Source organism: Nipponia nippon, unplaced genomic scaffold, assembly GCF_047370975.1.
Source record: "Nipponia nippon isolate SJK-2023a ecotype South Korea unplaced genomic scaffold, ASM4737097v1 scaffold_9, whole genome shotgun sequence".
In the NCBI taxonomy this organism is placed as follows: Eukaryota; Metazoa; Chordata; class Aves; order Pelecaniformes; family Threskiornithidae; genus Nipponia; species Nipponia nippon.
Window position 1 is genome coordinate 49,197,711 of NW_028262413.1, and position 14,285 is coordinate 49,211,995.

The following is a 14,285-nucleotide window of genomic DNA, read 5'->3' on the forward strand; positions in this document are numbered from 1 at the left end:
GCCGGAGTTTTCCCCTCCGCCCATCCAAGTGCCTGCCGGACCCCGCGTCCCAGCCCCAGGACACAGCCCGGAGCACCGCTCACCTGCTTTCTCCACCGCGCTGCTCTGCCAGCCCAGAGGAGGAGGAAGAGGAGGGCTAGCAGAGAAGAGGAAGAAGCAGGTTGCCCGGCTCCTTGACCTCCACGAGCCACTAGCGGTGGCTCATGGCCAGCTGGGGAAGGGTTAAGCTGCAGGGAAGGGAGACGAAGGAAAATTCCTTCCACGCAGAGTCACGGTTTCCCTGCCAGGGGAAGTGGAAGCAGAGTCCGCGGGAGCGCAGCTGGCCCAGCCGCCGGAGGGAAGCAGAGGAAGGGGCCCCCGAGCCAGCCCGGAGGCTGGTGGCCAGATGGAGCCACGGCGCAGCCAGGGGCACGGGGCACCCGGCTTGAGGAGCCCCGCTGCTCTGGGACCTCGCTGCCGGGCCCGTCCCCTGCAGCCACGCTCACTCCGACCCCCAGGACCAGCCCCGCTCCCCGCAGGCCTCAGGGGGACACCGGCCCCAGCCCCGCAGCCTCCACATGCCCGCCGAGCCGCCCTGTCTGAGAGAGGACCGGGGATGCTCTGTGGCAGAGAGAATGCAGGAAAGCTGGCAGGAGGGCAGCGGGCACTGGCAGGCTGCAGACCCTGCCTCCAAAGGCCCAGAGCAGGGGACGCCGCTGTCACAGCCCACGCAGGGCCATCGCACTCCCCAGCCTGCTCTGGAGAGCAGGGCAGGGTGCAGCCAGGGACCCCGCCCCGGAGCACAGGCTGCAGCAACGCCAACCCCCCCCCCGGAGGGCCCCGGCCCCACTGCCTCCCCCCGGGGCCGCGCCAGCAGCACCCACGGCAGACACAGACAGGTTCACAGGGTGGTTTATTAGGACACAGGGACATGCTGCAGGAGGCCCCAGCCTGGCCTGGCCCCGACCCTGCGAGCTGGCTGCTCTTCTCCCCCGCAGCTTTCGGCACGGCGCCGGCAGAGGCAGTGGGCAGCTCCTTTCCCTCTCGCTGCTGGCGTCTCCCGGTCCGGCAGGTACCAACCACGCTGGCCCCAGCTCCAGAGCTCGCAGCAGCTCTGATGAGCAACCCCGACCAGGCTGGTACCAACCCCAGCCTGGGGTGCCAGATCCAGCAAGCAGGACCAGGGCGGGCATGGGGATGCCAGGCAGGGGACAGCCCAGCCCAGGGAGGATGGAGGAGACGACAACCTACGGCTCCTCCGGGAGCCATCAGCTACAGGTGCGTTTTTACAACAGGGAATTCCAAGAAGTGCTGGGAGAGGCAGGACCCAGCTCTTCCCCCCACAGGGAGCAAAGAGGCTGTGCACCCACGGGGAGGGAGGAGGGAGGGGAAGAAAGGCCACCCTTCTTGTTGGGAGAGCAGAACCGAGCCCAGGCCCGAGGTGACAGACAGGCGGACAGCACCACCCCACTCTCACTGAGCCCCATCACCGCTCCCTACGCTCTGCTGGCCAGCCCGGGCACCCCGGCAGCACACCGCGCCCACCGTGTGCCGCACGGGCAGAGACCCAGAAGGGGCAGGGGGAGCCCAGCGGAGCCCAGCTCCTCTCCCCAGCCAGTCCAGACCACGGCCCGCACGCGTGGGCAGCCCTCCCCGCCGCGGGACGCTCACATGAACTGCGACAGGTTGGGCACTTTGATGTTGATGTCTCCGATGTTGATGTTGCGAGGGATCTCTGGCAGGTTGATGTTCTTCACAGCCGAGACCGCGCGGGAAGGAGCAGCCGAGAGGCCTCCCTGCCGACGGGAAGGACCAGTGACCGCCGGCCTCTTGTCCCCGCAGCCCCCCTGCGAGGGGCTCCAGGCTGCTCCCGGCTCAGCCCCGTGCGTTGCCGCAGGAGCATCCCCGAACCGAGCCCTGCCCCATGCTGCCCTGCCTCCCCCGAGCCCCAGGGCCCAGGGGAGGTTTAGGTTGGACACCAGGAAAGGGTGGCGGAGCACTGGAACAGGCTCCCCAGGGAGGTGGTCAGGGCACCAAGCCTGACAATATTCAAGAAGCATTTGGACAACGCCCTCAGACATACGGCGTGAGTTTTGGGGTTGTCCTATGCAGGGACAGGAGTTGGACTTGATGATCCTTGTGGGTCCCTTCCAACTCGGGACATTCTGTGATTCACACATAGGCTCTGAAGCAGCAGGGAGCACGGCTGGGGAGGGATGCCCCCAGCCCTCTCCCCGAGGACTCAGGCAGGCAGAGACCGGGGACACTGGGGATACCCCTAGGCACCAGCTCCGGACCCCCCAGGCTGACCCCCTGGAGTACATCAGCCTCCCGCGGGGGAGAGCCGCAGCATCGCCACTCACCTCCGCCTTCTCCAGCTTGCTCTGGGCCTCCACCTGCGCCACGATCTCGTTCATGTTGGTCTCCAGCACCATGCCGCCTATCACCACCTCCTGCAAGATGTGGTGAACCTGCGAGGGAAGGGAAGGCTGTGAACCCAGCCCAGCTTACGGACTGGCCGGGAGTGGCGGCGACCACAGTGCCTGCAGGCTGGTGTGGAAGTGCGTCAGGGGCTAGCATTTCCCCAAGAGATGCAAATCCAGCCCCGTCCTCCCCTCGGCCTGCACAGCTCCGGCAGCCGGCTGCCCGGAGAGCAAGAGGTCAGCAGCCATGGTCCGCAGCACAGAGAGAGCCCAGCAGCCCCACGTATGCTTGTACCTCTGCTCCGGAGGCCTCCTACCACTGAGGCCGGAGGAAACGTCGCCCACCGGACCACCGGGCACCCGGCAGCCCCCAGAGAGGCCAGGTCGGACGCGGCTCGCTGGCACACCCTGCCATCTCAGACACCTCCTCTGAAGTTTGATCCCTCCCGGGCCGGGACCGGCTCACACCCGGGAACAGCTCCCTGCTTAAACGCGTGCTGGAGAGGAGCCCGCAGGGCAGCAGAGACCCCAGGGCCTCCCAGAGCCACCGGGCAGGACGCTTCTTCCCAGGACCAGTTTCTTCTACCCAGAAAGCCAGGCCAGAGCCCAACTTTGCTTCCTCTGAAGACGGGACTGTGACACACGCACAGAAAAAGCACAAAACTGCTAAAAGAGTCTGCTCCCTTCCCCAGGGTCTGCCCGGGTCCGAGGATGAAATGGAGCAGCCTCAAGGCAGTGAGCTGCTCCCTCCTGCCAGCCCCCGCCGGGGAGGGCCGGCGTACCCCGATACCCCGATACCCCGCAGCCACAGCAGGAGAAAGGGCCCATCGTGGTTTAAACCACAAAGGGCCCTGGGGCGGCTGCCGGGCCACGCCGGGCGCTGCGATGCACCTTCCGCTCCGCTGCCCCGCGCAGCCCAGCCCTCCCTGCTAAGTCAGCAGCTCCCAGCAACCACCCAGCACAGATAATGAATTTATGGGTCTCTGGTTACCTCAGGGAAATAGGCTTTTACTGGAAGATGGTTAAGTTATTATATCATTTTATGGCTTCATGAGGGCAGGCAGCAGTGGTGAGCACTGTGTGGCACATACTGCCAGGGCAATGCTGCGAAAAGTAAAGCAAGCTAGAGAACCTGCTAGCAGGGCGAAACCCAGGTTTGTGCAAACGGCGAGCCTGATGCCCCGCAGGGCTCCCCGCGGGTCCCGTCCTGCTCCGACAGCACCAGGAGCAGCAAGGTGTGCGGGATCAGCGCTGCCACGGGCGATACAGCACCTGCCCGGGACACCCGCAGCACGGGAACCGCTGTCCCTCAGCCCGGCCCGGCCCTGGCAAACACCGCGCCGCAGGGTGCTAGCAGCTCCCCGCGACGGGAGAGCATCTGGGCTGCAGGATACGTTGTTCCTTCAAGATCTGGCTTCAGCCCAAGTTGGACCAAAACCAACAGGGCAGAAATCCCAAGCAAGCTTTGTTTTCCAAACAGCCACAGCACTTCCTGAACAAACCGTGTCCTCTCCGGGACCTCGCAGCTGCTTAGCAAAACTCACGTTCTCCTCCAAGGTACGAAGCACAGCCCGGGGCTGGGCACAGCCTCCTCTCAGCCTCCCCACAGCTTCGTGGCTCCACCCTCCCCTTGCAAAAGAGGGATCCCTGCAGCTCTGAGGTTGCTACTTCCAAGGCTGACAGCCTAAAAGCACTGGTGCCCGAGAACCACAGACCCAACAGCCCCATCCAGCTGCCCGCTACAAGAGAGGGACCCGAAACCCGCAGCAGCTCTCATTCCACGGACCCTGTGCTGCCCACGGAGTGTAAGGTGTGTCTTAAGGCAATAACAGAAAATCACAGGAGCCGGACAAGGCTGCACCCAAACCCCAGCCAGAGCCTGCGGGGTTGGGGATGTTCACAGCCAAAGTCTCTGCTCGACAAATCAGCGCTTTCCCGTTGACGTTGGCCTCATTTCTCCTGTTCCAGTTGGGAGCTCACGAACTCTGCAATGCATCTGCCAGAGCGGAGGGTAGCACCGTGCCCCGCACGGCTCCTGGCAAACCGAGGTCCCGGGGGCAGGGCTCCGCGGGAGCGCTGGGGCACCATTGCAGCCACAGAAAGCCCTGCCCGGGCATCCGAGGGGCAAGACCCAGGGACCAGCAGGACACCCCCGCGTATTCCCAGCACCCCTCGCACCGCCCGTCTGTAACCAAGCTCCTGGAAGCATGGGCACTCAGCACAAACACATCTGAGAAACAAATACATGCCAAATATAGAAACAGAGATGAGGGACAACTGATAGTGGCCAAGGACTGAAGCCAAGGCTGGGAAGCAGTGGGACGGGAAGTAACCAAGCCTGACTGGTAGGAGAGCCGCGGGTGACCGAGCCCAGGGCCTCTCCTATCAGAAACCCCCTGCCCAACTCCCCTCTCCTTTGAACCCTTCGCGTGGCAGGAGAGTTCAGAGGAAGGGCAATCCCTGCTACTGCTGGCAGAACAGGTAAGCAAGAGGGTAATCTCTTCTGCCTGCGGGCTGTGGATTGAGCGTAAAGCTGCTGGGTCTTGGTCACACCACAAAATAAGTATTGGGCTCCGTACTGGGGCCAGTCCTGTTTAACATCTTTATCGATGATCTGGGCGAGGGGATGGAGGGCACCCTCAGTCAGTTTGCAGGCGACACCAAGCTGGGTGGGAGCGTTGATCTGCTGGGGGGCAGGGAGGCTCTGCAGAGGGCCCTGGCCAGGCTGGGGCGATGGGCCCAGGCACTGGGTGAGGGTCAGCAAGGCTCAGGGCCGGGTCCTGCACTGGGGGCACAGCAACCCCAGGCACCGCTGCAGGCGTGGGGAGGAGCGGCTGGGAGCTGCCCGGCGGGAAAGGGCCTCGGGGGGGGTGGTTGACAGCCGCTGAACATGAGCCAGCAGTGTGCCCAGGTGGCCCAGAGGGCCAACGGCACCCTGGCTTGTATCAGGAATAGTGTGGCCAGCAGGAGCAGGGCAGGGATCGTCCCCCTGTGCTGGGCACTGGTGAGGCCGCCCCTCGAATGCTGTGCTCAGCGCTGGGCCCCTCACCCCAAGGCGGCCATGGAGGGGCTGGAGCGTGGCCAGAGCAGGGCAGCGAGGCTGGGGCAGGGGCTGGAGCCCAAGGCTGGGGAGGAGCGGCTGGGGGAGCTGGGGGGGCTCAGCCTGGAGAAGAGGAGGCTGAGGGGAGCCCTCATCGCTCTCTGCAACTGCCTGAAAGGAGGCTGGAGCCGGGGGGGTCGGTCTCTTCTCCCCAGGAACAAGCGATGGGACGAGGGGGAACGGCCTCAAGCTGCGCCAGGGCAGGTTTGGGTTGGGTATTAGGGGAAATGTCTCCACCAAAAGGGCTGTCAGGCCCTGGCCCAGGCTGCCCGGGGCAGGGGCTGAGTCCCCATCCCTGGGGGTATTTAAAAGCTGGGGAGATGTGGTGCTTAGGGACATGGTTTAACGTGCTGAGTTAACAGTTGGACTCAATAATCTTAAGGGTCTTTTCCAACCCAAATGATTCCATGATTCTAAGTAACTGAGAGCGCTTCCTCCCCTAGATGTGGCCAGAGGTGATCTGGGTGGCTGCCATCACCTCTCCCGCAGGTACTCCTCCTTCCTTCCTTCTGAATTCCTCTTCTTTTGTTTGCTTTGATAAGAACACTTTTGCTGACGAGATAATCAACGTTGTAACATTTCTAAAATTTTACAGCCGGGCAAATTATGAAATCAGTCTTACTTCACCAGTTGCTAGTACATTCAGCTGATCCAGATCACCTTCCAAGAAGATTTGCTAACTCTGCCGAAGTTCATAAGTTGGAATCACCAACGGAAAGGGAACATTTTACAGCCTCATTGATTTTTTTTTCCACTCCTCTTTTTTCTTGGCGTGTTTTCTCTTCAACAAAACAAGAAACCCCTTATCAACAGCAACACAAGTCCAGCACAAGTCAGCTAAGTCCCTCCTTTCTCTAAACGTAGTCCCAGCTATTTTCAGCTCCATCTATGAGATAATCAAAGAGCACAGGTTTCCACCCAGAAACTCTGTCCAGCTAAAGAGAAAGCATTAAAGGCTGTGGCTCAAACAAACACTTTGTATTCCAAACACTCCCATTGTTCCTTATCTTTTTGTTCCTGCAGCTCTAGTCAAATGTTAACAAGACTCCCAATGGGTCCCACAGTACAGCAGAGGAGGCAAAACGCCCCTGCACAACGCCAGAGCCTGCCCAGCTCCATCGGCGCCAGCCCCTGCAGAAGACCAAGAGCGAAGCCTCAGCGTGGATCCCCGTCACTTGACCGCACGGTTACCCTGCGGCGGTGGCAATCACCAGCCTGCGCTCCCCCACTGCTGCACCGGGCAGAGAGCACAGCCCCGCCGCAGCAATGCAGCCGGCAGTGGGGCGAGCACCGGGAGCCGAAAGCCAGCTTAGCCACAGAGGACTCAGAGCAGAGCCCAGTAACTCGGATCTCTTGGAGGACACGATGTGAGCGGCTTAAGAAGACCCCACGCTGACAACTTCCCCACCCAGGATTTCAATCTCTCCCCAAAAAGTGATCCCTAACGTAGCAACAGCCTCTCCTGAAAGGCTCCAGGGCTCAAGGCTGGGCTGGCTCCTGCCTCTGGGGAGCGCAGGGCTCTGGGGCAGCCAGGCGCTGGGCAGAACGACGGCACTGGCCCGGAGCAGCACAGAGCCTACAACCCACCTTGTCCATGTGGAAGATGAGGTCCAGCTCACAGACGTTCTCAAAGCACTTGTCCAGCGTCTCCACAAACACCTGAGGTGGCAGGAAGGGAAGGTCAGTACAGGAGACCACCGCAGGACGCTTCCCGCACACAGCCCCAGGGCCTGCAGGCAAAAAAGCCGCAACCCCGACCAGAAACTCCTTGCGCCCCAGGGTGTCACCCTGAGCAGGGACAAAACCCTCTCAACAACCCCATTGCCCTTTGATGGTAGGAAAGTGCCTGTTCCCAGAGCAACCACGGGTGGGTCCGGCCCGGGGGCTGACCGGGACACCCCCCCCCCCCCCCCCCCAGCACCGTGGCAGCAGCCGGAGGCAGGGTGGGGTCGGGGGACTGCCACGTGGGCACCGGTGCCAGACCTCGCTATGCCACAGAAACCCGGTCGAGGAGCCCAGACCTGCCTAGGAGAGAGCTTGTCTTGGCAAGGGGCCCGCGGCTGGAACGAGAACCTGGCCCTGCTGGGCCGGTATGGCGGGTCCAGCCCCAGCAGCACCGAGGGCTCCTCCGCCAGCCCCGGCAGCGGTGTGTAACCACTCGCTGTCACCTTAAGCCGCTGCTGGTGCTGCCCACATGCCTGGAACCTCTCGTTGCAGGGATCTGATCAAGCCCCAGCTCAAGGGGCCTGGCACAAAGTCAAGGGCACCAAAACGCAGGACTCTGCCATTCTGGGGAGAATCCCAGGAGTTGAGGTCCTGATCCACTGCAGTGCTGCGACAGCGGCTGGTCACCGTGTCCGGGCAGGGCTGCAGCCCACCCGAACAGCCTGGAAGGGGCCGAGTTATGGGAACTGTGTGATCACAGGGCGGGTGACCCGAGGAGGGAAGGCGGCCTCCTGCCAGCTCCCGTGCCAACACTCTCACGCCTGCCATTAGCTGGATTTAGCAAAGGTCCCTTTACAAGTCCACAGTGTTTGAACACAGTTTTTAAACTGCACTTGTAGTTTTGGGCCCCTCACCCCACGAAGGCCACGGAGGGGCCGGAGCGTGGCCAGAGCAGGGCAGCGAGGCTGGGGCAGGGGCTGGAGCCCAAGGCCGGGGAGGAGCGGCTGGGGGAGCTGGGGGGGCTCAGCCTGGAGAAGAGGAGGCTGAGGGGAGCCCTCATCGCTCTCTGCCACTGCCTGAAAGGAGGCTGGAGCCGGGGGGGTCGGTCTCTTCTCCCCAGGAACAAGCGATGGGACGAGAGGGAACGGCCTCAAGCTGCGCCAGGGCAGGTTTGGGTTGGGTATTAGGAAAATGTCTCCACCGAAAGGGCTGTCAGGCCCTGGCCCAGGCTGCCCGGGGCAGGGGCCGAGTCCCCATCCCTGGGGGTATTTAAAAGCCGGGGAGATGTGGTGCTTGGGGACATGGTTTAGTGGTGGGCTTGGCAGTGCTGGGGTAACGGTTTGACTCGATGATTTTAAAGGGCTTTTCCTACCTAAAGGATTCCATGATTCTATTTTTTAAAGAAATTAATTCGGACTCACTTCCCCCCCCTGCTTCCACGCAGAGGAGCGTGCAGCAACCCCAACCCCCTGCAGCCCCCAAACAGCTTCTCAGTCGCTTCCAGAAGGGCCGGCACAGAGATGCCACAGACACCAAGCGCACCCAAAAGGCACCGGGGCCGGGCCGCCCGGCAAGGACCGTGCGTCGGGGGAAGGCACCGGCCGGCTGCCCGGGGCTGAGCAGAGCGGCCGTGCTCAGGCAGCGAACCTGAGGGCAGAGAGACCGACCTGGATGAGGTCCAGGATGCCCAGCTCGCTCTCCGAGGAGTCGACGCAGAAGACGAAGTAGAGCGTGGCGTAGTGGCGGTAGATCAGCTTGTAGTCCGAGCCGCCAAAGAGGCTGCGGAGACAGGAGGAGAGGCGAAGGGCTTCGGGGGGCCGCGCACAGGGCAGCCCCGGCGCTCCCCCAGCCGAGGGGAGCAGGAGGGCAGCAGGAGGGCCGCGGTTACCTGCCGCACTCCAGGAAATTGCAGATGTGGTCGTCCCGCTTCAGCACCAGGTGGAAAATCTCTCGGATGATCTGCTGCTGGGCCTCCTCCGCCTGCAAGGAGGCAAGGGCGAGCACCCATGGGCGCACGGCCTGGCGCACCCGCCTCCCCCGCGGCGAGGGGAGGGAGGCCCGAGCCGGCAGCTCCGGGTGACCGGCAGCTCCCCGGCCCCCCGCCAGCCCTGGCGCCGCGGGGGCAGCCGGCCGCGGGGCATCCCGGGGACCGGGCCGGGGGGGAGCCGGGCCGGGGCGCCGGGCCGGGGCGGGCAGGGCTCCCCAGCCCCGCAGCGATCGCGCCTGCCACCCGGGAGCCCCCCCGCCGAGCCCCCCCGGCCCCGCTCCGGGCTCACGGAGCCACCAGCCCGCCGGCGGCCCCGGCCCCGCACCAGGTGCTGGTAGAAGCGGACGAGCCGCGGCTTGCCGTGGTTGTTGAACACCAGGATGGCGTTGATCATCCCGGCGGCGGGGCGGGCCGGGCCGGGCCGGGCGCAGAAGCGGGGCCGCAGCGGCCGCAGCCTCCCCGCAGGAAACCCCTCGCCCGCCCCGGAAGCGCGGCGGCGGCGGCGGGGCGGTGCTCGGGACCGGGCCCCGGGGGGGGGGAGGTCGGGCGGCCCCGAGCCGCCGGGCCCGGCCTGGGCCCAACACGCAGCGCCGGGGCTCGGGGACCGGCCGGGGCTCGGGGACCGGGCCTGGGCGGGGGCTCAGAGCCCCCTCTCCGGCAGTGCCCGGGCGGAGGCGCAGCCGGGGGCTCCCCGGGACCGGGCTGCTGGAGACAGCGACAGCGGAGGGGGGGCAGCGACAGCCACCGGGGCAGAGCGGGGAGGGGGCAGCCGTTCCTCGCGGCCCGCGGCGGGGCGGGGCGGGGCAGGTCTGGAGCCGAGCCGGGCCGAGCCGCGCCGCCGCTGCCCGCCGCGGAACGCGCTGCCCGGGCCCGCACCGGCCCCGCCGCGCCGCCAGGGGTCGCACCAGCCCCGGAGCCACGGGAGCCGCGCGGTGCCGCGCCGCGGCGAGGCGAGCGGGGGGGGGCGTGGCCGCTCGGCGGCAGACCACGCCCTCTCTTAAAGCGCCAGCGCCCCTGCCCTGCCCAGAGGTCACCGGCGGGGGCTGAGGTGCTGGGAGAGGCCGGGGTCTGCTCCGGCCGCCCGCACCGCAGCCCCGCTGCCCGCTGCCCTCCTGCCCTGCTGCCTCCTGCCCACTGCCTGCTGCCCACTACCCCGCTGCCTGCTGCCCTGCTTCCCCACTGCCTGCTGCCTCCTGCCTGCTGCCCTCCTGCCTCCTGCCCGCTGCCTGCTGCCCACTACCCTGCTGCCTACTGCCCTGCTGCCCGCTGCCCGCTGCCCCCTGCCTGCTGCCTGCAGCCCCTGCCCCATCCCGAGCAGGAGCTGTCGGAGCGGAGAGGCCCCCCGGGCCACCGCGTGGGGACAGCCGGGCCGGGCCACCGAGCTCCTCGCAGGAGGCCGCTCAGCTGCCAGCCATTCCCGGTGCTCCCGCAGCCTGATGGCTCGCCCAAGCTCCCCAGGCCCCGGCCAGCCCCGCCGTCTGCGGTGCCCGGGGTGGTCCGGGGGGCTGTTCGGGGCCGCGGCTGCTCCCGCGGGCTCTCCTCCCGCCGGGCGAGCCCCCCGCTGCAGCATCGCCCGTCGGGGTTGCTCGGGGCGCTTACGGGGCTGCCCTCGCGCCGCCGCACGGAGCCGTTCGGTCCAGCCGCGGCGGCGGAGGAGGTGACACCGGAGAGCCCCCGGGAACGCTGCCGCTGCGTGGGCACCACCCGCGCACACGCCGTCGCCAGACCCCCGAATAACTCGAGCCGCTTAAGAGTTACTTTGAAGAGGAAAGGGAGAAGGCATCGCGTACCATTGCAGTTGCACCAGCTGCTTTTTAAGGACCAGGAAATCAAAAAGCAAGCCGCGAAGGGCGCGCGATCCCAGGTGGACGTAAAGAAATGGCAGAAGCAGGTGGGCTACAATCCAAAGACCACGGCGTGACTGAGTCACGAGCAGCAAGGGACGCCAAGGGCAACGAGGAAAGGATCCGGTGTGCTGTAGAGAAGTACTGGAAGGGAGGGGGAGACAGGGGGAAATAAAGATCCGTAACTTAATGGGGAAAGGGGGTGAAATAATCAAGGATACAGAGAAACCGGCTTTGCCCCAGCCTTCGTATGGAAAGGTCGGTTGTGAGCGGGGACGTAACGACATTAACAAAGGGAGGAGAGCGGCGGGGAGGAGAGCCAAGGAAGGGACGTGGAGGGGCACCCGGTCTGGAGAAGGGTGGCCCCAGCACCCGCTCTTAGAAGCTGGCAGGGAATCGTCCCTGAGGCCGTGCTGCCGTCCCACCCTGGCGCCCGCTCCCGGGGCGACGCCGATCACGGCACCAGCCCGTCACTGCACGTGCCCCGGGGGACGGGACGGCCATAAGGGATGGGACGGCGATAAGAAATGGGCCGTTAGGATGACACCAACGCAGCGGGGGCCCTTCCTCTGATGGCGGAGCGGTAAATGCCGCGTGCCTCGATCCCACCGAGGCTCTCAGCACGGCTCCTGCGAGGCCCTCGTCAGCAAACTAACGAACCGCGCCCCGCAGAGGAGCACCGGGGGATGGCTCAGCTGCGCCCCAGAAGCAGTGGGCGACAGGACGCGCCGATGGGCAGCGGCCGTGCCAGAGGAGGGCACTTCCACCGGCGATGGCTTCAGGTAGCCCACATTTCCCTGAGCATGGGGTCACCAAAATGGCGGGTGGCAGCAAGCTGGGAGGGACCTGAAGTGCTGGGCAGGACGAGCTCTGGGCTGAAAACCGTCTTGACAACCTAAAGATGTCGTCCAAAACCGACAAGCTGAGATCCCACGGAGAGAAGTGCGAGGAGCTGCTCCGCGGGAGGACTGAGAGATGCGAAGGGGCGAGCAGCTGCCGCAGAGCCGGGCTGCAGAGGCCCACGGTCCCCGGCTCCGGGAGCAGCCGCGGGGGCTGCTGCAGGAGAACGTGCCGCCTGGCGCCCCAAGCGTGGCCGTCGCTGGTCTGCTGGGCACGGGGCAGCCCCGGCCGCTGCCGGTGCCCAGTCTGGGACCCTGCGCTTCATCGGGGCCGGGAGCGACTGGGGGGATCCAGGAGGGAGCGAGGAGAATGACAAGAAGCCCCAGAACTCGGCCCGTAAGGACAGGAGAGGGGAAGCGCTTCAGGTGTCCACAAAAGCCGGCCGAGAGGAAACGTGGCGGCGGCCTGCTGCTGCGCGCGGGATGGCGGAGGTTGAGAAATCAAGAAATCGGCTCAGATGGCAGCAAGGAGACCTCATATTCCCAGCAGTTCTGGTCACGGATCCCACCCTGCCGGTGGCAGAACCTCCCTCGCTGGAGGCTGAAGGCTGCGTCCAGGCCCTGCTCCAGCGGCGGCCCCCAGAGGCGGCGACCCCGGGCCGCGGCCGGGCTGCGGGTGCCTCCAGGGATGGAGACCCCGGCACCCCGGGCCGGCAGCGGCCGCAGCGCCCGGTGGGGACGTCCCGCCGCCACGGCCTCCGGGAACCGCGGGAGGCACCGGCCTCCCCGGCCTCCGCTCAGGGACAGCGATTGGCTGGGCTTCGCCTCCACCACCTCTGATTGGCTGAGACCTCCGCAGTCCTCAACTGCGAGAGGCTGTGGGTGCTCCTGGCTCGGCATGCTGATTGGCTGAGGCGGCTGCAGCCTCGTGTCTCCACATCCTGATTGGCTGAAGTGGCTGCGGCCTCATGTCTCCACATCCTGATTGGCTGAGGCGGCTGCAGCCTCGCTCGTCCCGATTGGCCGAGGCTGCGGCAGGGCTGCTCCCCGGCTGGTGGGTTGGCTGGGGGCTGCTCCCCACCTCTGCCGCCCCGGCTCCCTCCGGCCATGGCCGCCCCACGCCAACGCCCCACGCCAACACCCCACGCCAACGCCCGGCGCTCCCGGCACACGCCGGGGCGCTGGGCAGGCTCTGGGCGCACGCCACGGCCGGGGCGCCTGCGGGGATTTCAGAGAGCGAATCTTCCTCCGCTGCGTTTCTGATCCTTTCATATTTGCAAATATTGGCGCAGGCAAACTCGGTCCTGGGCAGAGCTCCGGGGCGAGGCGGGATGGCGACGACGAGGAGGAAACGTCGGTGTCGGTGCCCGGTCGCGCCGGCCGGGGCCGGGCGCTGGGCATGCTCTGGCCTGGGCCGCGGCAGTATCGTGGCGGGGCCGCTCGGCCGGCCCTCCGACGCGCGCAGGGGGTGTAGGAAGCCACAAGCGCGGGCGCCGGCAGCGTAAAGGGATTGGCGGGATCAATTTTCACCCCAGAATACAAAACCCCCTGAAAACGAGAAGTGCGTCTGCCAGACAAAGGACTGCGTTTTTAGACAAACTCTTTGCTGTGATTAGCCTGTCCAGCTCCACCTGCTTCCATGGAGATGAGAATCTCCCAACGCACCAGCCGAATCCTGGCTGCCTTCTTCCACGAGGAGGAGACCCTCATCCTCCTCGCGGTGGGAGCCAGAGCTCCCGGCCCCCGTCCGCAGCTGTAAGACGCTTTGCCCTTACCACGCCGTGTCACGGTCCCCGGCCCCCGCCTCGGGGACCCACCGCCTTCTGCCACCGCAGCCCCATCCCGCCGTCCCTCTCCTCCGCCGCTGCCTGTGGTCTCCCTTGGGGGGGTCAACAGCACCCCCCCCACACCCCCCCAAGACCTTCAGATTTCTGGCTCATCCCAAATTCTGCTCGTCCCTTTCATTTTTGGGGAGCGGGGGGGGGCCCTTGCCATCCGCTGGGATCACACGACCCCTGCAAGGTTTCGGGGGCGCAGATGATCTATCCCACCACCGCGGAGGAGAGCGATGCCCAACAGCCAAGCGGGAAAACGGGGTCCCTACGGACACGGCTCCTCCGGGCCGCGCGTAACCCCCCCCCCGAGCCCCCCAAACTAAGCGGTACTCCTCCCCAGGGTGAAATAACGCCCGGGGTCGGGGGTCTCGGTTGAGCACCGTGGAGGAGATGCTGCGTGGGGACGGGGCGGGCGCGGGGTCGGGCTGGCCGCGACCGGTGGTCGCGGCCAGCCCGACCCCGCGCCCGCCCCGTCCCCACGCAGCGTGGGGGAGCCCCCACCAACCCCCCCATCCCTGTTACCATCAAACCAACCGCGCCCCGCAGCTTTGTTCCCCGCAAACCGGTACCGAGGGCGGACCCGGCTCCGGGGGCTGAGCGGGTTTGGGGGGGG

The 14,285-nt window shown here is 65.9% G+C and overlaps 1 protein-coding gene across 1 annotated transcript; it reads right to left on the reverse strand.

Annotated features, from left to right (window-relative positions):
• Positions 1-875: 875 nt before the first annotated feature.
• On the reverse strand, positions 876-9,643 carry AP3S2 (adaptor related protein complex 3 subunit sigma 2). The gene is made up of 6 exons (XM_087744928.1): positions 9,480-9,643; positions 9,056-9,147; positions 8,835-8,946; positions 7,090-7,161; positions 2,343-2,450; positions 876-1,775 (listed from the first exon to the last, which is right to left on the reverse strand). Exons 1-6 carry the CDS (start codon positions 9,546-9,548, stop codon positions 1,647-1,649), a joined length of 582 nt encoding a protein of 193 aa, XP_087601054.1. The 5' UTR covers positions 9,549-9,643; the 3' UTR covers positions 876-1,646.
• Between the last annotated feature and the right edge of the window lie 4,642 nt (positions 9,644-14,285).